Below are 21,123 nucleotides of genomic sequence, written 5' to 3'. Positions count from 1 at the left end.
GACATTAAAGCACCCTAGTTTCCAGCATATTTTTACATATACACTCAGAAGCCAGAAAACTACAGTCCTTAGGTTAAATCCAGCCAATGTCCCGTCTTGTTTTTGTAAATAAAGTTTTATTGAAACCATAACCACACCTATTCGTATTTCCACATCACTAGTTGTCTTCAAGTGACAATGACGAATTAAATAATTGCAATAGCCTCTATAGTAAACAAAGCCTAAAATCATTACTATCTGACCTTAGAATAAGGAAAAAAAAAAAAAAGACTGCTTACTCCTGCTTTAAGTTTTATTGGTAGTGGGTAGAAAGGTGATTGGAAAGAGAGCTTAAACCTATTCTTTAAAAATGGCTATTGCCTACAGAATAAGATAATGATTAAAATTTCAGATTTGGAGCTATCATTTCTCTAGTGTTTAAGAGGATAATGTTCTCATGGAACATACAAACCTCATTGGGCAGCAAAATATTTCCATAGATAAAAGAGAATAGGTATTTAAGCATTTCTCTTTATTGAAGCTTGGTTTGAAATCAGGGTTAATTTATCTTAATGGACTCTGTATATAAACCTTGAAATAATCCAAAGGATTTTACTTAGATCATTGAAGATGAATAAAGTTGATCTCCCTTAAAAATAGATATACACTGGCTCTCCCTGGTGGCGCAGCGGGGTAAAACACTGCACTAAGAAGCTAAAGCCACTTCCGCATGAGTTTGATCCCCGCGGAAGTGATCCACATGGCGTGGCAGACCTCTCCTGACCCGCCCGCTGCTCCCCACCTCAGCAGTGTACTTCCTCCATCTGCCTGTTCTGCTCCCCACTCTGTCCCTGGTGAATCCTCTCACCCACCACATCTCTGGCCTGTACCCCAGTTCTGTATGAATAAATAAATAAATCTTAAAAAAAAATAGATATACATTAATAGCCAAATTATTGCTACATCAATATAAAATGTAAAAGTTCTAATAGTGTTAATGAACGAAGGTATTAAAAATTATTGTGTTATTTATAAATGAAATAAGGAGAAAAGTGATACCATAATGTGCAATATATGTATAATTGATTTCCTTTGATTTATTTTAATGGAATACTTTAAAAATTGACTTTAGAACATTAAGTTGAAAAAGCCAGTCAGCTGTTTTGAACCTTATTTTTTAATGATCTCATTAAATATTCTATTATTGTCAACATATTTATTAAAACAGTCTCTTGGCTTTTATATTACATTTTGTCATTACCACTCAAGTCTTGGATGGCCCTCATCCATGTCCTACTTCCCTTTTCTTTCCTTCTAAAAGTATGAGTACATGTGTCTAAGGCTGAATGCTGGTATTATGTTTCTCTCTTTACTGTGATTGCTGGAGTGCTTGTTCTTTCTGTTTTCATGATTTTAGCTAGCGTCCCCATGTAAACAATCTTCAACTTCTCCTCTCTACTATATATTTCTACTTAGTTTTAACTCAACAACTAAAAATACTTGTTACAATGTATAAATTTAACTTCTTTGTGCAAACTCAGGAACTTTGTAATTCCCTTATTTTCTTAGTAACTAAAACTTAATATCTTATCTCAGGCCTGACTGTCTTCCTTTTTACATCATTTCCCACAATGAAGAAAAGTTTACTCTTTCTCTTCTGCCTCCTTTCCAACATTTTGGTCCAAATCATAGTTACTGCACATTTGCATCATGCGTTGAGTTATGTCAACTTATTATAGCCTGTGTAAAGCATTGATATTAATTTAGTTGTTAAACTAGTTTTCCTGGCTCCTTCCCTATCCACCCATTTTACAAGTCCTGAAAAGTACATTCATTCAAGTCTAATAGATATCTACAACCAAATATGTCCAAAACCATGGTTTTAATATACATTCCCAAACAAACTCTTATAGTTTTCCCCACTGCAGTTGAAATATCTGTTCTACCAAGTGGTAAAACCAAAAGGTGTAATATCATTTTTGTCTCCTTGCCAGAGTCTCTCATTGATTTCTTGCTTTTTAACGGGATAATGATTATCTTCCTATATCACATTCACCTCAGGGCTGGAATGTGGTTAAATCACCTCCGATTCCCAAAAAGTATTGCTTTACATATGTTGACTTCTCCAATCTTTATGCCAATTCCATGCTATTTTTCTAAGCTTTTATCTACTCCTTTTTCTGCTCAATTACAGGTCTACCTCATGATTTTTCAGTGCACAGAATCTTCAGGCCATCCCCATATTCATATAAATGCTTAACAACATTTAACAAAAAGAGAAAAGGTTTTGCTCCAGGAAGGGGACTGGAGGTAGGTATGTTCAATAATTCAAGTGCTGCTAATGATCTGGAAAACTGTAATGATTAGGGCTCAATAAGGAATTGATAGACTGGAGGAAATAGAAAGGTCCATGGACCTGAGATCTCTCTGAGGTTAAACTCCTCAGTACTCTTGGGGACCAGAAAGAACAGTGATGATGAAGTGTGGTCAGTAAATTCAATGTTTCTAAAATGGAGCAGATCCTGATTATGACAAAATGTAGGAGGTAGCCTGAGAAAAGCAGGTGTGGACATGATGGCGACTGTCCTATTATGGGAGAGACCATCTCTTCTGGTATTTGGATATATAAAAAGAGTTCTTATTATCTATGGGGCATCCCTGAGACTTATACTTTACATTTTCTGTAGTTGACTGCTTTGTTCTTTATACTACTTAGCAACACCAGATTATGAACAATTTGCAAGTGTTTTCATAATGTAAGTGCCTGTCATCAGAGGTACTTTATCTTTCCTCTCGAAGATCATTCACTCTTATTTGCTTAGTGAAATCTCAGTAACATGCATAAAAAATAAATCATTGAAATTTAGACTACTTGTTTTTAGTCATAATGGTTCCTATCAGCTATTATATCTATAGCACTCACTGCATATTAACCATGCGTTTATGTTTGTTGAAACAGCTATCTTAGTCTTAAAACTCCATCAGACTTTAGAGTACCTAGGAGATCCATAATACATATGAGTTGATTTGAATAGGTTCAAATTCATTTGTAATGTCAGTTAAATATTTAAGATCTGACCACTCACATGGTGAGGTCTCTGAACATTTAAAAGTAAAACTTAACAATAATCTGAGAATATTCCAATAAAAATAGTTTTTGAAAGTGTACGTTTACTTATGCAAGGAGGAATGTATAAAAATATTTTTAAAGCTTGTATTTATAAAATTTACAAACAATTTTTAAAGTTGGTGAAAATATAACCTCTTTGGAATCTAATATGGTGTTTCACTACCACCTTTATTGCAATTTGCATATCTAAATATTTCTGAGATCCTTTGTTATCCATTTCTCTTATTAGTGAAAATAGAGCAGTTGTCGCCTATTTTGTTCATGACAATTTATACATCTATGGCACCTGTCAGTAACACTGTATTGTATCACTAGGTCTCATCCTAGAAAGAACTCATGATCCTCTTTGTCTTGTTTCTGGACATATGAGTTCTCTTCCTGAAATTATATCAAAGATTGGTTTTTTTTTAAATATTAAGAAACAAGTGAAAACATATATGGTAGAGATTTTTGACGAAGAGAGAGTACTTGGTATCATTTTGAACTTTTAATTTTATTGACAATTGATTTGTGTCCCAACTGGTGGTCTATTGAAAATGTTCCATGTGCCCGTTGTGGGGTGGGGGAAGTAGATATATAGGCAGTGATTTTTTGGTGAAGTGTTCTGTAGATATTCGTTAAACCTGTTTGGTCTAGTTCTGCTTTTAAGGCTAGTATGTAGTAACAATAAATGGTTTCCTTATTTATTCTCTGTATTGTTGGTCTGCCCATCGTTGTCCTAGTGTTATTTTGTGTGTCTGTATTTTTTTTTTTTCTTTTTTAACACTTTGTGGCCCTTTTGAATCACTACCTCTGGTTTTGCACATTGAAATGGTCATCAACAATTATTCTTTAAAATGAAATTTCACTGCCTTTATCTTTCTCTTTCTGGGAGAAATAAATGGGTACTATTTATTAGTTTACCTTAGGTTAGTCCTAAAACACTCTTACACTACTTTCATTTTTGAAAAGTCTTTTGTTCTTTGTTATTCTACTTGTGTATTATCTGACATTATGTTTTTGAGCTAACTTCTCTCAATTATTTGCATTTATCTGCTGTTGAGCCCCTTTATTTTATTTTGGTTATAGTATTTTTTTTTAAGATCCATTAGTTCTAATTGTTACTTGATGTAATGAATTGTTTCATATTTTCTTAGTCTTTATTCTGTTCCTGTTTTACATTGCCCATTTGTTTTTGATTTCTATAGGCATTATAATAACTGCTACATTGAACTCCTTCTCAGGCATACTGTGGAGCTCTGCTTGATTGACTTCTCTTTTTTTAAATTTTCTTCCAGCATTTGTGATGTGTTCTTCTGTATCTTTATTATTATTGCTTTCATATTTTTTAATGGGGATAGATTTTCAGATTTGCCTTTGCACCTGATGAAGTGATTGGAAAACTGGTGCTGGCAGTGAATAATACTGAGAAAGGAAGGTGAAGTTATGGCCCTGACAGAACATCTCCAGGGAGTGCTGGAGATTCAAGCTTCCAAATGTGCTGTGTTGTGTGTGAGGTTCCATAGTAATCCCCTCCTGCAGGCCAGCTCCTCAACCTCAGGGTCTCATAGAGTCTCATGCCAGCATCCAGCTGTAGGCTATGTCTGAGCACCAGATGCAGCCTGGGCATGGATTGGAGTTGAGATAGGGTCAAGCCAAGAGTTGTTCTCTGCTTTTGCAGCCTGGAGCCTGTTCCGGTGGGCTTGCACCTACTATTAACATGTGCTTTGACTTTGGTTGGTAACATGGTCAGTTATAATCTTGGCTTAGGTCTGGGGAGAGGTTGGGAAAGGGTAGGGAGGATGGCAGGTGTATTAAATTTCCCACTTTCAGTTGCAAATAGCATGGTCTATGAAGAGACACAGATGGTCCAATCTGACTCTCCCCACTGATTTGTGTCCCAACTGTTCTAAATTGAGAGCTTTAGTCTTAAATTAATAATCACCACTATGCCTCTCTGCTCCTATAGTTGTCCAATAGTGCATCCATTTTCTGAAACACTTACTCTTGCTCCCCTTCACCCCACTCAGTGGTGGGTCTCCCATATGAAATGCTCTAAGTCAGTCCCCGCGTGGATTCTGTCAGTAGCAGCGTCTCGGGGGCTGCCGTACAACATTGTCACTGTGTGCACAAGTCAATCAGTTTCTTCCTACCTCTTTCCACCAGATGGCTGTTCCTGATGTGTCCTCAGTCGTCCTTTGGTTTCTGAGGGGTTGTGGACTTTGTTCCGCAATGTTTACCGAGGCGGTGCTGATCCGCGTCTTTACTCTGCGGCCATCTTTCGGATCTCATGCAGAGATTTCTTAAAGAAATATTTACCAGAATATTTGCAGTCATAAATTATTCTGTCACCACTGAAGACAAAGTAATTGCCAATCTTCTTGAATTGCTGGGCAGTGCACTTGGAATAGAGAAAGGAAGAGTTTCTCTATAGAGTATTGTTGGTTCCTCAAATGGGCAATATAGGTGATAATGGTCTCAGAATAGAAGAATAGAACTTTGTTAAAAAATTGATAATCTCGGCCCTCCCTGGTGGCGCAGCGGATTAAAGCACAGCACTGAGAATCTGAAGCCACTTCCGCATGAGTTCGATTCCCGCCTGCCGCCTGCCCCGGAGGAGACCACATGGCTGGGCAGACCTCTCCTGACCCGCCCGCTGCTCCCCTCAGCAGTGTACTTCGTCAATCTGCCTGTTCTGCTCCCCACTCTGTCTCTGGTGAAGCCTCTCACCGTCCCTGAGCCTCTGGCCTGTACCCCAGTTCTGTATGAATAAATAAATAAATCTTTAAAAAAAACAAAAAAAAAATTGATAATCTCGACTGCCTTACTTAATAAGATCTATATCACCATAAAATATACAGCTCTAATATTTTGGAAATAAAAAAAATATCCTCTCTACGACAGCTGTTTTTCCCTGAGCTGTTGATAATCAAATGATATGGAACAGATTTCACTGGAGGACATGTGTTGCCATTAAAAGAGCTTCAAGAAATTTTGTTAAGGGCAAACAAGCAACGCACACCCACAGAATGTATTTCCTGACTGACTTCAAAAAGGGAAGTTGAGGCCCTCCCTGGTGGCGCAGCGGGTTAAAGCCCAGCACTGAGAATCTAAAGCCGCTTCCGCATGAGTTCGATTCCCGCCTGCCCCGGAGGTGACCACATGGCGTGGCAGACCTCTCCTGACCCGCCCGCTGCTCCCCTCAGCAGTGTACTTCGTCGATCTGCCTGTTCTGCTCCCCACTCTGTCTCTGGTGAAGCCTGTCGCCGCCCCTGAGCCTCTGGCCTGTACCCCAGTTCTGTATGCACAAATAAATAAATCTTTAAAAAAAAAAAAAAAAAAAAAAAAAAAGGGAAGTTGAAAGTTAGAAGAAGAAATGTGAGAAAGACCTTTTTGATCAAACCAAATGTATGCATTATCTACTTTGAAATAAAAAAAAAGCCCCTTATTACTAAAAATAAACACTGAATTCATATTGACCAGTAGGGAAGCAGTTACATATATTCTGGTTCTCTACATCATAAAATCAACTCTGCATTGATTAAAAAGTGTGCTATAGAGGAGAATAGATAAATTAGTAAGGGATCAAAAGTAAAGTGCTGTATGTATAAAGTTACTTTTCAATACATTTCTAATGATCACACAAAGAACATTATGTACATATCCTGTTCTATGTGCCAATATTCTTGTCTGGAAAGACACATGAAATGAGGAGAAGGATGACCCTTAGGAAGAGGAGATAGGGTAAATGTATGGGAAGGATGACTTTTTTTGTCATTTTATACATTACTGTAGCATTTTAATTTTTAATATATGCAAATATTATGTTTATTTAATGAACATAGTAAACTGTGGAAAATGTTCTATAGCTTGCCAATATGATGTGAATGCAAATGATTGATCCATATCATAATAAATAAAACTTCTATAAAATTCTACAAGTGGATACATAGTAGTTATCATTTTAGAGATTTTTTATTCATACTTAGACTTTAGAAGTGATTTATTAAACGTGTGTTAAAATTCAAATTACAGCAACAATATGATTCGGTGGAAATAGCAGTGCTCTGTGAGAATCATTGTAGTTGTTCCTCTTTCCACTTTCATCTGAAATAGTGTCTCATGACTCCTGTGTTAAAAAGGGTATACATAGTTTATCATTAAGATTGCTCCACCTTAGAATTCCAGGATTCAAATTCTTATGTCTAGAAAATAGGGGACTTGTTGTTAATAATTCCATAACTGCTTGAAGGTTTTTTAATAACCTAATGATATTACATAGTAGCCATTAGGATGGTTGACTTCAGCAGGGACATCTTACACAAGGGTGTGGAGACTTCGGTGACTGCGGTAGGTAGAATAATGTCCCTGCAACAATGCTCATCTCTTAATAATCAAAGCCTATGAGTATGTTGGTTTCTGCAGTCCCTTATGCAGTTTTGATATAAAGGATTTCGAGATGGGCAAATTATCTTGGATCGTCACAAGGATACTTGGAGGTGGGGAGGGAAGTGGGTCAGTGTTAGAATGAGGACTGTGACTTCTAAAATCAGAAGTGGCAGAGTAAAGGGAGATTTGAAGATGCTACATTTCTGACTTTGAAGACTGAAGAAGGCACTGAAAAGCAAGTAAAACAGGGAGTCTCTGCAAACCAGAAAAGACAAGGAAATGGATTCTCTTCTTGAGCCTCCAGAATGAACACAGTTCTGCTGATACCTTGATTTTAGCTCCTTAGAGCTCACTTTGGACTTCTAATCTCCAGACAGGTAAGATAATATTTATGTGATAATTTGTTACAGCAGCAAAGTAATACAGTGATTTATATCCAGCACTAAAATTTGAGGGTCACATCAACGGTTGTGTGTGTTTCCATCTCCTTAAATTGTCAAGCAGAAGAAGATTGATGAGAATTTGGGACCACTCACTAATAATCAAAACTGCATATAACATGCTGTTGAATTTTGTGGGTAAAATATAAGAAAAGACAAATCATAGGTACTTATTTTAGGAAAATATTTTCCTTTTTGTTTACATGCTGGACTTTTAATTGTAAATGACATTATTTAAAAAAGAGAAATTACAAGTAGATATTTAATGAGGGAAAGAATGATGGTATACCATTATACTTGGCATGAATGGTAGAGAACCATGGGGAGTTATTTCAGAAAATGTGACATTTTGTACTGATACTAAATCCTGCCTGTAAGAATGAATGGCATGGGCAACACATATTTAACAAGTCCTGGTTTACTGCCTATCCATATCCTTTTTTACTCTAGTTCAGTATATCTCTGTTAGTTTCAATTTTAAATGTCAAGCACCACCAAAGTGGGACTTATAAGAGAAGGGAATTTATAAACACAATATATTACAAGTGTCTTGTTTTCCTTCAGAATTGACCATGTTTACCAAGATTTACTGTGCTTTCATTTCTCCCTGCACAAACAGGGAAAGCATGTTGGTGAAAGAGATCTGTGATAAAACTAGGATCACATTTAAGCCAGAAGGAACCTTACAGAGGGATAATTGCAGGGTCTTTCCCTGTGCTCCACCCTCTGCCCAATGGCCTCCATTGTCAGAAAGTTCCACATTATGTCTTAATGGAGTATATTTGGAGAAGTGGGTGGGATGGAAGCAAGTTCCTTGAGTAGGGTCAGAACTACATGCTCTGTGAGTGAAGTGAATAAGAATTCACTATGATTAGATAGGTAGATCGTTGGGGTTAGAAGAAAACAGCTGTAGAGTCTACTGATTGTTCTTTGGAGATTTTTCTTTCAATAATATAATAGTTTTATTTTTACATCATTTTGTGCCTTTTTCCATCTCAGTTGTAATCCCCCTGGGCTTCCTATCACCAAATCATCTGTGTGCCATCACCATATTCCAATGCACTTCCTCCCACTCCCCCATTTTTGATCCTATTCCCCACTCCAGCCCTGTAAAAGGTCTCTGGTATATAGTTGTTCATTATTATTTTTCCCCCCTGGTCCTTTATACTCCTGCTATGAGTGAAACCATCTGGTATTTTTCTTTTTCTTTCTGGCTTATTTCACTAAGCATGATCCCTTCCAGCTCCATCCATGTGGCTGCAAAAGGCATGTGCTAATCTTTTTGATTGCTGAGTAATATTCCATCGTGTATATGTATCACATCTTTTTGATACAGTCATGGAGATTTTATTAGATGTTTCAATGAACTGTGGACTCCGCAGACAGACTGTCTTTGAAATTTGGGTCTCTCACACAGATGTGGTGACCATGAGAGTTATTGTGTAGGATTTATATCCTTAATATAACCTAACATTGCAAAATGGAAAAAGGGAGTAGTAAGGGATGGGACTTTGCTACTCTAGTGCTTCTAATATAGGTCCATATAAAAAAATGAAGGAAAAAATAGAATATACCTTAATTACATTAAATGAAATCACTTCAGTTTTCTCTTTTGATATATGATGTCTTGACATATAATATAATTAGGCATATTTTCAGTTTCTATAGTATTTTAGCAACATACTTGAAATGTGTTAGATAATATGCTATCACTAAACTCAACAGTTCTTATTTTAGAATTTTTATGAGGGATGGAGAAAAAATATTACTATTGAAAAAAATTATTCTTAAACTTTCATTATCAGAATGAAATATAGCTATGGAATGTTAGCTACATGTACCATCATGGATCTCAGTCATTTCAAGAAAATCATGTTCTTTAATAGAAATGTAGTAAAAATCTGTCTGCTGAAGCACATAACCAGATATTTGATCCAGTTCACTGAAGGCTCTGATAACATTCACCAGCCTTTGTATCCAATCTATCCTTTTTTTGAGACATGAACATTCTTTCATTCATAGAAAAACTATTCCAGGACTATTGTTAATCACAAGCGAAATATATCTTAATTCATTTATCCCAGTGAAACACTGGAGTAAGTGTGACATGTGAATAGAGGTAGAAGACTTTTTGTTCTTGGCTTCTATAGCAAGCAGGGCTTGCTTCATGGGCTAGTGCCATCAAACATTGTCATCATGCTCAGAGAACTTTGGTGTTTGGTTCATGCTCTACTACCCGCTCTGTGAAATTCTCAATATATTATTTGTGAACATGTGGTCATTAGGGGAGACACTGTGGGGCGATGCCCAGGGGGAGTTTGTTATTTAGCAGCAGCACCTGTCTCTTGCTCAGGTCCTGAGTGCAGCAGGAAGCCTGCTGAGCAATCAGCAAGGCCTGTTTAGGCCAGAACTAGGAGCTTCTAGGCTCACCGGATACCTGAGAAGTAACATGCATCAGATTTGCAGTGGTGACAAGGGCAGCAGCAGCAGACGTACAAAGTGTGAGTTGCTCTAAGCACTGTGAGAGGCTGGTTTGTTCATCTGTCACCAGAGAGCTGGTGCTTGCGACTTCTATGCAAATATTAACTGTGCTTTAGCACTGCCAGGAACTGCTGTTTCTCAGGGGCAAGCTTCGTCAATAAGTTATTACCTGTAAACGTATTCACATGGACATTCTAAAACAGCCTATCAGAGAACTAATAGAATTATTCAAAAAATTTAGTCTCCCACAACTTTGTAAAACAAGTACTTGTAGTGTTAGCAGTAGACTGAAGGGAACTGTATTTTGATATGATGCCTTCGTATGAACAAATTATTAGCGATGACTACAATTTAAAAATTGTTTTATTAGAATTAAAAATATAGTAAGAGAATAATACGTAAGTAGATGATTTCAGTTATATGAATTTTTAAAAAGATTTATTTAATTATGCATACAGAACTGGGGTACAAGCCAGAGGTGCAGGGCAGTGAGAGGATTCAGCAGAGACAGAGTGGGGAGCAGAACAGGCCGAACGATGAAGTACACTGCTGAGGGGAGCAGTGGGCAAGACTGGAGAGGTCTGCTGTGCCATGTGGATCACCTCTGGGCCTGGGGATTGAACTCACACTAAAGCGGCTGCAGCTCTCTTACAGTGCTGCGTCCTAACCATTTGCGCCACCAGAGAATGCCAATGTAACTTTTATTTATTAAATTTAGACCTATTAGCAACACCTTCTTATGAAGATAAATCTTTTTAGAAAAAATATTCTGTGAACCATTAATTCATGTGCCTAAATTTATATTTAAAAATGATTGATCAGAAATTTATACCAATGTTGTCACCATTTATAAAATATTCTTTGCAGATCAGCAATAGTTATATCAGCAGAAATCATTTTCTCAAAATTAAAAGTTTCAAAAAATCATTTGTGATATATTTTCCAAGAGTGACTGACATCACACTCATTTACATGGATTGAAAATGAAAACATATTATATATATTTTGGTGACTTAATGAATGAAGTTGTAGAAAAGCAAGTCAAAATCTCGTGATTAATAATGATATCCCACTAAAAATATCATGTATTTATCATGTTGTTCTGAATTATTATACCCAATATTATTTTCATAATTTACATTTTGATTTGCTATCTATATTATTGACACCATTACTATGTTTTATAATAAGATATTTTAAAAGGAAAAGTCCTTGCATATTTACTAGCTTTAATAGTATCTTTTTTCCCACCCCTTGAAAAAAGGGCCCCTCATTTTCATTTTGCACTGGGCTCTACAAACTACATAGCTAATACTGATAACAAGATTTTGCACTGAAGTTTCTCTCCAGAAATCCTCTCTTTGAATTCTTATTTTTTACAACTGAAACTGAGAGATGTTTTGGCTTATTAGACATAGAAATATTACAGGTTTAAGAATATTTTCCTTTTAATACCCCAAACAGTATAATTACCAAATATAATTTCTTTTCCATGAATTATAGCCTAGAACCCAGCGCTTGGTCTGCTGTCTGCCTCTCCTACCTGCTTTTGAAGATGGGTAGGTGAGTTACATGGTATATGAAACACAAAGTTGTTACATCCTTATCAAATGGAAGATTTTTCATCATCTTCACTCAATTTGATGTTTTCCCATTGACTTACCATTTGCTTGACTTCATCCTGAAAGAGAGAACAATGACAAGAGGCTCAGGTGTTTTGGTGGCCTCCAGTTTGAAGCTTGAAAGATTTATGTCCAGACAGCTGTGTGCAGAACCTCTCTGCACATGGAGATCAACATATCCCCAAAGGATATAATGAGCAAAACTAGAAGAATAATGAAGAAAAATGACAGACTCACAGAAGGGGAATAAACAGGGTATGCCTCTGGTAAATAACTCCCTGAAGGACTCTTAGAGAAGACTTACTGATTAATTGAATCAATCCATCATCCTTGGGGTGACAGCATCAATTTGCAATCTTTTTTGGGAGTTGTTTTACTCCATTGCTGTTATAGCTTAAATTCATATGAGGGTAGACTGAGAGGCTAAAAATATACCTGTTTTATTATTAAGGTGCCATAATTTTGTGCTCTCATTATAGAAGAGGCTTACGCTAATTTTAATAACAGTTTAGACTGTGTCAGAACATCAACATGTGGCTTATAAAAGGATTTTTCTTCCTTGAATTTATCTTACACATATCAACTCTCATTATCCATCTAAATTTAAGTTATTTGCTTCTAAACTCCATAGTGCTTCAGAATATTTAAAACAAACTTTACTATGATACTAGAGAACATAATAAATGTGTATGACCTCTTGGAGGCTATCACCTTTGTTTACTTTGTTGTCACTGGTGATCATTATTCATAATAGCTGTGCAGATTTCAGTGTTCAATGAAATCCTTGTATTATGTATAGAATGTATTATGTATGTTATACACACACACACACACACACACACCTTATTAACTTTATTTCTCTTTATGTAACTAAGATGTGGGCATTTAACGTCTTAGTGTGAAGCAACATCCTGATAGCAAGCACACCCATCAATGTCATGAATCTGCATCATTCACAGTTTCTCACTATGTGCCTCAGAAGTCAAATTCTAAAAGTTGATTTTCTTTTTTGGGGATGTTCTCTTGAAGCCTTTTTTGTTTTCCATCAATTTTGGCATGCTGGCTTCTAGGGGATGCACATATCTGTGCAGTGAGTGGAAGGACACAGACCCATCAGCAGCTGAAGCTGTGATCCGTATCCTTTCACATATCCTTTCACATATAGTGAACCTTACCTAAGTTATGCTTCTACAAGCCTAAATTCAGCATCATCTCTTCTCCTTGCCTCCCCTAGACCAACATGCGTCACATAATTGTTATTACAGGGGCAGTAGATGGACATTTAAATAATCTGGCTTATGAAAAACAACCAAAACCCTACTTTGTTAACCAGCCTTTAACCTAGTGCCCTAACACTTCTGTCAGCTATTAGCCTGATGCGAACTGTAAGTTCCATGTAGAAGGTGAAAAACATTCTCCAAATGACAACATGTCGATTCCAGCCAGTCATAAAATAGAATACTTAGTGTCAGGAGATAATGAAAGTCCAAGTTACCTATGACTGAGCTAAAATGGTGCCATGATCTTGCAATTTCTGTTTACTACTGATACATCCCTGCTCAGCACAGAACATCAGCATTGCCTTCATGTAAACTTAATAGGCTTTCCTGTCAGTGACAATATCACATACATTGTGAGAAGGATCGGGAGTGTTTAGGGATGGCGCAGAAACTTCATTGTTTTTCCATTTATTTTTAAAATGCAAATTACACTAGTAAGTCAAAAAAATCACTCTGTTAAAAATACATTCAGAATTAACAAACGGAAAAAAAAAAACACATCAGGATTGTACCTTTTGCCTTCTGAATATTAGGTTTATAACAAAAGCTCAGCCTAGAAAAATAGCATTCTTCACTGGATTTTGAGGAGGATACAGCTATACAATTTAGATGTTTTCCCAGATACAATCACACTACTGTGCTCACTGCTCCGAAAAAGACCTACCCACTGATTAATTTTTAGTAGTCAACACTGTTTTTAAAAATTTTGGAGGTGATGATAGTAGTGATTAGGTGGTTACTTGGCTGCAACTTAAAGCAGGAATATGAGGACTTATTTATTCTCTGTGCATTGAAGTCTCTCTCCATATACATGTCCCAGAAGGTGGAATCTCATCCCAGCACGGATGTACAGTGAAACCTCATTTCAATGGCTGCACTACTAGCCATATTAGAAGAGTTTCTGGCATTATTAGTATTTATATGTTAAGGACCAAAGGACAATACATTGGTAGTAAATAGTCTTCTCATACACTAAACATGCATGTCACTATAAATCATCAAAAGAGGTTTCACTGACATGGTTGCAGTTATCTATTTTATATATGTATGTAGGGATGAACACATATAAGCCACTGAGAAAAATCAAGCACAAGTGCTGGAACCTTTTTTTTCCCCTAGTTTGTGTTCCAATAGTAATCTTTGCTCCTTTATCATTTTAAAATGAATATATGTGCATATCACAGACACCCATGCAAACACAGTAATGGGACTGTTTTATGTAGATCTGGATGGACTAAACCTGAAGTCGGTTAACCCAATAACTGAAACTTCATAGAAACCAAGAGAAAAGTTATTTCATGCCAATTTATAACTTTCGACTCTGAATTTCATTGTATTTAAAGATGGTATTTAAAAGAAGATTTTAGTGTCTCAGGTGGAATCTCATTCTAGCATTGGACGTTTTTCCTAAGATAAAACATGACTCATCTGAGTACTTCACAAACCTGAGCTAATTATGTTTTCCACTAATGAAAACCAAATGATGCTTGAATATATAGAACAAAATTTCCTAGGAGTTCAGAATATTCCATAAACACATTGACCTACTATTAAGTTTCCAAAGGCATCTCGTTGCCAACTACGTTAACAGCACAGTTTTTCTGCCACGATAATACAGGAGGATTAAAATACACTCTAACACACAACAGATCCCCCAAATACCACAAAGAGATCTCAAATATTTCACCAAGGTAACTATTGCTCCCCCCACCCACCCAAAAAATAATCTCGTACGCTGAAGTTAGGAAAAAAAGTTCACCTACATCGGGTTTTCAATTTGAATTAGATATAAAAGAGTAAACATAGCTAATACATATTTAGTTGGCCTCTGTTGATAGAAATCCACAGCCATTCTGTTAGTAAAAGACATTTGTAGATACTTATAAAAGCACCTAGAGTGCAATAAATAACATCAGTAGTTAAGCTATTCCTGTTCTCTGCTTCCCATAGATGAGTGAGTTTAGTAAGTTTTACTTTGTCCTACCCAACACCATCAGACGGCCATATTTAAGGATTATTAAGATGACGAAAGATTATTGTCGTTATGGTTCCTTGTCTCTCTTGTGGCCACCATGGCGGCTCAATGGTAAAGCACTTTGCTGACAGCTGGCAGTTTTCATACACAGACACTTTGGAGCTGCTGAGCTCTGCAGTCTTGTTCCTTGACGTGAAACACACGGACTTGAACTCATTTGGAATTAATAGCAGTGTGTTAGCCTAAAGGAAGTGACTTGGGATGTCTGCACTGAGATTTTTGGGCGCACAACTTAGGTGGGTTAAGGCAAGTATGTACGGTACAGCCGTTAGGGCAAACAACCTGCCATTTCGCACTTCAGTCACAACGTCATTATGGCATGTTTTGTTTATTTTGCAATCGCGTTGCCTACATAGCCGTGGTGCTATCTCAAGACGTATGAAGCGCAGAAGATTGAGCTCTCAAATATGCCCTGGAGGACCTCGCAGCTCAGAGGCTGACTGACTGGGCTGCAGAGGAGTGAGATCGCCGGCAGAGGGCACCAGCATGCCCAAGATGGGCATGTCCTGCATGTTTGTTTCAATTAGAAAGAGGAGGTGAGTGGAATAGTTGTATGCCTCTATTGGTTTTGTGTGTGTGTCCCAGGGTGGAGTTTTATGTTTATTTTGTTAATAGGTATGTATATTTAAACTCAGGTGCTTCTTGCTCGTCATAAAATGCAGGAGGTCATTGTGAAACAAGTTCTTTGAAAAGTCCAGGAGTTGACATACTGAAGCCATCTGCATTATTTCGACCTAAGAGAGGGAAGGAAAAGATGTCTTGAATAATCCACGGGGGATGGGTGAACATCATTTCTCAACTCTCCATGCACAAAAACAAGCCAAATAAAAGAAAAAAAAAAAAAAAGGTCCAAGCCCCAATTGAGCTTTAAACAGACAATTTTCCTCTACTTTTCTTGTTCCTTAGTTCAACCTCTTGGATAGAGAGGCTACTTAATGGTAATTTAAAATCCATTTCTGGGGACAAGTGAAATGAGTATGTATTGTTGTACGATTAGGCTGCCCGAAAGAATGCCATGTTTCCAAATATTGTCTCAAATGCCATGGAGTGTTCCCACAACTTGTACTGCAGGGAGCCCACACAGATCTCTATTTGTTAGGGCACATAGGTCAGTGGCAGGGACAGCAACTACTTTGTTGGAAAATTAACCTATGGACATAGAAATATTTTCTGGCAGCAGCTACATGACTATTACTTATTTCAAAAAGGTTTACCAGACTATAAGAAAAAATATGAAAAACTTTCCTTTTTAGATGGATTATAGTTAATCTGAATAATTTCTGGCCAAGAACATTCACCCAATTTAACTCAAAAAAAAAAAAAAAAAGCAAAGAGTACAGGTTGTTCATTGACTACAAGAATTGAAATGCGGTGTGAATGGAAGTCAGTTATGACAATGTTTTCAAAGCTTTGTCCAGGCTTTCAACCTCGGAAGATTTGCTGGGTATAAAGGAAACCCCACAGCTAAAACTGCACATTGCTTTTAGCATTTGCTTTCCTTGTAAGGAACAGCTTTTCTTTCCAGTTGCTATATAACATCATTAGGGTGCTTGAACTGGTCCATGATGCTAAATCACTCTTACTTTATGCAACTTATTTAGGCAGGTTGTCAGGAGAGGGTACACTCCAAAGAAAAAAAGCCAAAGAGACACTCAGGTCTCTCCTGCTCAGCAAGGGCTAAGATTTCTGAGAGAATGAGTTTTGATTTTTTTTTTTTATAGGATTTGAGTAGGCAGTGGCTCTCAAATGACTGGTTTTGGTGGCTACAAAGTTGAAAAAGCCTTTCATTGAACACTTTGTAATATGAAATCAACAGGCAAGAAAAGGAAAGCCAGGAAAGGGCAGGGGTGCAGGCTGGTTGGAAGTATGGAAGCTGAGGGCAAAGAAGTACAAGTAAATAAATTAAAAAGCAGGGGATAGAAGTAACACTGAAGCACACTCACAATCCTAAGATTTTGAAAGAGCACTTTCATTGGGGCTGCAGGCTTACAAGTGGTGTGACTTTTGTTTTCCTTTCTTTTGGTTCAATTTCCTCATCTGTAAAATAAAATCTTAGTGCTCTAGTACTTGAGATGTTCTAGGTGTATTTTATGGAAAAGGGGATTTTAGTATTTTGGCCAGCAATCTGTTATGTACCTGAAGCATTTTTAAATTTTGTTAAACATTCAACTTTTATTGTAAGTGGTGAGTCTTAGAAACTCATGTATTTTAGCATTCTTACCCAGTAGGAAAACTGTCTTTTGATTACTTTTGACTTGGAGTTTAAAATACTGATAAAAGAATAGGGTCAAAGATTTTAATGCTGGGTGTTTGTTTCAGAGTCCCACCTACCCCCATTAAAGAGTATTCAAATAATAAATGCCTGTTTTGAAACAATGTCCATTCTTGTGGATAATTAACTTCCTCGGGATATTATCATAGATGATCCTTACAATGTGAGTGCCTCTAATTTATTATAGCTTGGTCACATTTATTGATCATTATATTGAAGCAATACAATGAAAAGATATGTGATAAAAATATTATGTGGCATTGTCAGAAGCAAGGAATTGGCAAGTGTTGCAGATACTTCACTCAATGCTAAGCACAAAAAACTTCGCTCTAGTTTACTTGGGCTGATTATATATGACATCTTATTTATAGAGGAAATCCTTTGAGATATGTAATATATATTTGTAGTATGCTTATATAGTGTGTATATATATATAGCATGCACACAATATCTGTACTATATATCCTGTATAAGGTCTTTTTATGAGTAATATTGGCTGATAGAAGCATTTTTCCTATGACTAACAGATTGTTTATTAAGTACTAACTATGTGACATATTTTACATGCACTATTTTGTATAAATTCAGAACAATGTCATGAGTTAAGGATGTTATGGTTATTTTGCATGTGAGGAAACTTAAGCTTGGTGAATATTATTCAAATAAAGTTATATGTACAAATTCAAAAAATCTCACCTCAGGCAATCTGCTTCACTGCCATCTAGGCATTCCCTCTATGGCTTTCCCCTATTTTTTCATATAACACTTTATATAAGGCTCTGATACATTGAAAGAATGATGAAGAATTTAAAAATCTATCATTTAATTTTTTGCATAAGCTACCAAACTTTTCTATAGTACAGGGCAAAATTGAAAAAGAGAAGTATCAGAGAGTTAGAGATTTAGAAACACTTCCTAAAGGAAGTACATTTTAAGATAGTGTATGAAGGATACCGAGGTTCCCAAGAGTGGGAAAAAATTATAGTTATTGCCAAAAGACTAACAAGGACAGTTGGAGAAGGCAAGAGTTCTAGTTTACTTGAGGGAAGGGGGAGTTGTCAACTGCTATACTAGCATGTGCTCAATAATTTATAAACTTCAGGAGGATAGGATCAGTTCTTATTCTTAACTACATTTCCTCGGGATTTTCTAGCATCATTTATATATGTGGTTGAGTTTGAAAACATCTAAAAGGCTGAATGGAAGATATACTTCTACACAACATCAGGGTCAGACTGGAGTAGACTAGCACACTAAGGCGGGGAGTTTGGCCTTTAGAAAGTAAGTGAAGGGAGTCATTGATTGTTATAGTATATGGGAGTGAAATTATCAGATTTTTTCTTTAGAAAAATTAATTTGTAGCCACATAGAAGATAGGACAGAAGAAACTGTAAATCTTTGGCATTGTGAATAGCTGAATTAGGCAGTGGTTATGGGAACATAAAAGGGGGATGTATAGGTGTTGCTCATAGAGAGGATGCTTTGAACGACATATAGTACTTATTGACTGATTTCTGAACTGATAAAGTCTTTTTATGAGTGGTGTTAACACGTGTTTTCAGGGAACTACAAGAGACACAAAGAAAAATGCAGGCAAGATGCATAGGGTCATTCTCTTTTTAAAGAGAAACTTTAAAGGGATGTTTCAAGATTAATCTCTTTGGAGGAGAATACACTGAAAATCCATTTATTCTCCTACAGACTAACAATTTTAAAAGGTAAAATGGTTCAATGGTGGAGGACAACGACAACAAACACATATCTTCAAAAAGAGAAGCTCACGTTTCAAAATGAATTGGAATCTTACTTTCTATTTTGATCTTCACTTGCAATTCAGCATATCACTTGATGCTGATATATAGAATTTGTTATCAGTTGTTATCCAAGGGAATTTGCCTAAACACAGATATAAAAATCAGGCTCTGATTGTATGTCTGCTTTCTTGAGTGCTAGAGTTAAGGGTCTGATAAGATTCACTGTTAAAATTCTGGTTTCATTTTCACATCGGAAAAATGATAGAGAAAGAGTATTTCTCAGTCCTTTTAGCTTTTTAACACTACAAATAACTAGGGTAACAACCTCTCATGTATAATCCAAATGAGAACAATTTTGATAGTATTGGGGAGGTGCTGACAGCAGGTACAAACTGAGACAATCCTAGGGAAATCAGAACATTTTTATGGTTATGCATAGTTACATATGCATATGCATATGCAATGCTATTGCATTTTTAAAACATACAACATTTGGATCACTGAAAGTAGCAGTACATTATATAGGCTGTTGAGCCATGTAGTTGATACTTTGTAAGATTAATGATGGCATATCTGATAAGTTAAAAAAAGAATATGGAGAATATGCTATTAGAAGTATCATAGTAAAAATGATAGAAGAATAACTACTGGGAATATATAATTGAAGAAAAGTTGCATGCCATCTATTTTGTTCCCCTATAATGCTTACATAATCATCTTTCAGTATCCCAGAAGAATCCCTCCAAGATGAAGTACTTACATGTACATAGGCTGTAGTTGTAAATGAGAGGTCTTCTGAGGTCCTTGATAGCCGTAAGAGTCAAAGCCACCTATGAAATCAACTGAAAAGGGACAAATGCCTTTATAAGTTAACTTTTCAGATAGCATTCATGATCATGGTCTTAAAAAGGATACTAAATTTTCATTAATCTATTAAAATAAAAGTAACTAAACATGGGGGAAAAATAAAACAGTACTGTCAAGGTAGTGGTTAAGCCCCATGTCAATTAGGAGGTTCAATTTGTCTTGACATGAATCTACTCACTTGGGAGAAGAATTTATATACTATTCTTAAGCAACCACCATCTAATTCAAGTACTAAAATTTGCATGCATATTAAAGGTAACTTATGCCTTTTTGTTCTATCATGGAGATTTTCTGCAAGTTATTACAAATATAAAAAAAGATGCATACTCAAGGGTGTTCATCTAGTGGTAATTACAGTTTCAGTAGTGATGATATATATGATTGTCAAGGTCAAATTAACTCAACACAACAATTCCTATCATCACGGGGTTTAAAATCTGAAATAGATAATTAGAAATAAGATGTGATTTAAATATGTACCAAATTTATATAATATTTTCTGATTTATCTCTGTCACTTATCAATATGCATTTAACGATTCTCCATGATATTTTATGGCTTGAGAACCCATTTATTTTTAGTGTTGGAAACCATTCATATATCAATACAATATATATCTTAAATATTTAAGAGGTGATAAAATAATCAATAACTATTATGGTAGATTGATTATATGTCTCAAATTGGCTGCTTTAATAACTCTTATTCCATATGTGTTTACAATGTAACCTGGACAATCTCCCTTCTGGTTGCTTTTGTCTATATCCTTTCCCCTTGAATCTGGACAGAACTTTGTGCCCATTTTGACCATAGAATATGGTAGAAGTAATACCATGTGATTTCCAAGGTTAGGTTCAAAAAATGTCACACTCTTTGACCTTATTCTTTTGGGCTG

At 36.2% G+C, this 21,123-nt stretch overlaps 2 protein-coding genes across 4 annotated transcripts in view; both read right to left on the bottom strand.

The window, feature by feature from the left end:
- The window catches only part of RNF217 (ring finger protein 217), a 168,240-nt gene extending 153,088 nt beyond the window's left edge, over positions 1 to 15,152 (bottom strand). Inside the window, exons 1-2 of the mRNA XM_004674103.1 lie at positions 15,064 to 15,152; positions 12,062 to 12,223 (exon numbers count right to left, since the gene is read on the bottom strand). Coding sequence (XP_004674160.1) covers positions 12,062 to 12,223; positions 15,064 to 15,152 — 251 coding nt within the window. The remainder of the gene's footprint in view (positions 1 to 12,061; positions 12,224 to 15,063) is intronic.
- Positions 14,087 to 21,123, bottom strand: part of NKAIN2 (Na+/K+ transporting ATPase interacting 2) — an 841,972-nt gene continuing 834,935 nt past the window's right edge. For 2 of the 3 annotated variants that reach the window (XM_012721331.1, XM_012721341.1), the window contains 3 exons: positions 20,122 to 20,203; positions 19,415 to 19,503; positions 14,087 to 16,069 (listed from right to left, as the gene is read on the bottom strand). In XM_012721331.1, the coding sequence (XP_012576785.1) occupies positions 19,479 to 19,503; positions 20,122 to 20,203 (107 nt within the window). In that variant the 3' untranslated portion in view covers positions 14,087 to 16,069; positions 19,415 to 19,478. The remainder of the gene's footprint in view (positions 16,070 to 19,414; positions 19,504 to 20,121; positions 20,204 to 21,123) is intronic. The other variant, XM_004673826.2, reaches the window with a different exon arrangement.

Source organism: Condylura cristata, unplaced genomic scaffold (genome assembly GCF_000260355.1).
Source record: "Condylura cristata isolate star-nosed mole 26May11 unplaced genomic scaffold, ConCri1.0 scaffold00001, whole genome shotgun sequence".
In the NCBI taxonomy this organism is placed as follows: domain Eukaryota; kingdom Metazoa; phylum Chordata; class Mammalia; order Eulipotyphla; family Talpidae; genus Condylura; species Condylura cristata.
Note: the sequence above shows the minus strand (reverse complement) of the source record. Positions and strands in the feature narration are given on the sequence as shown.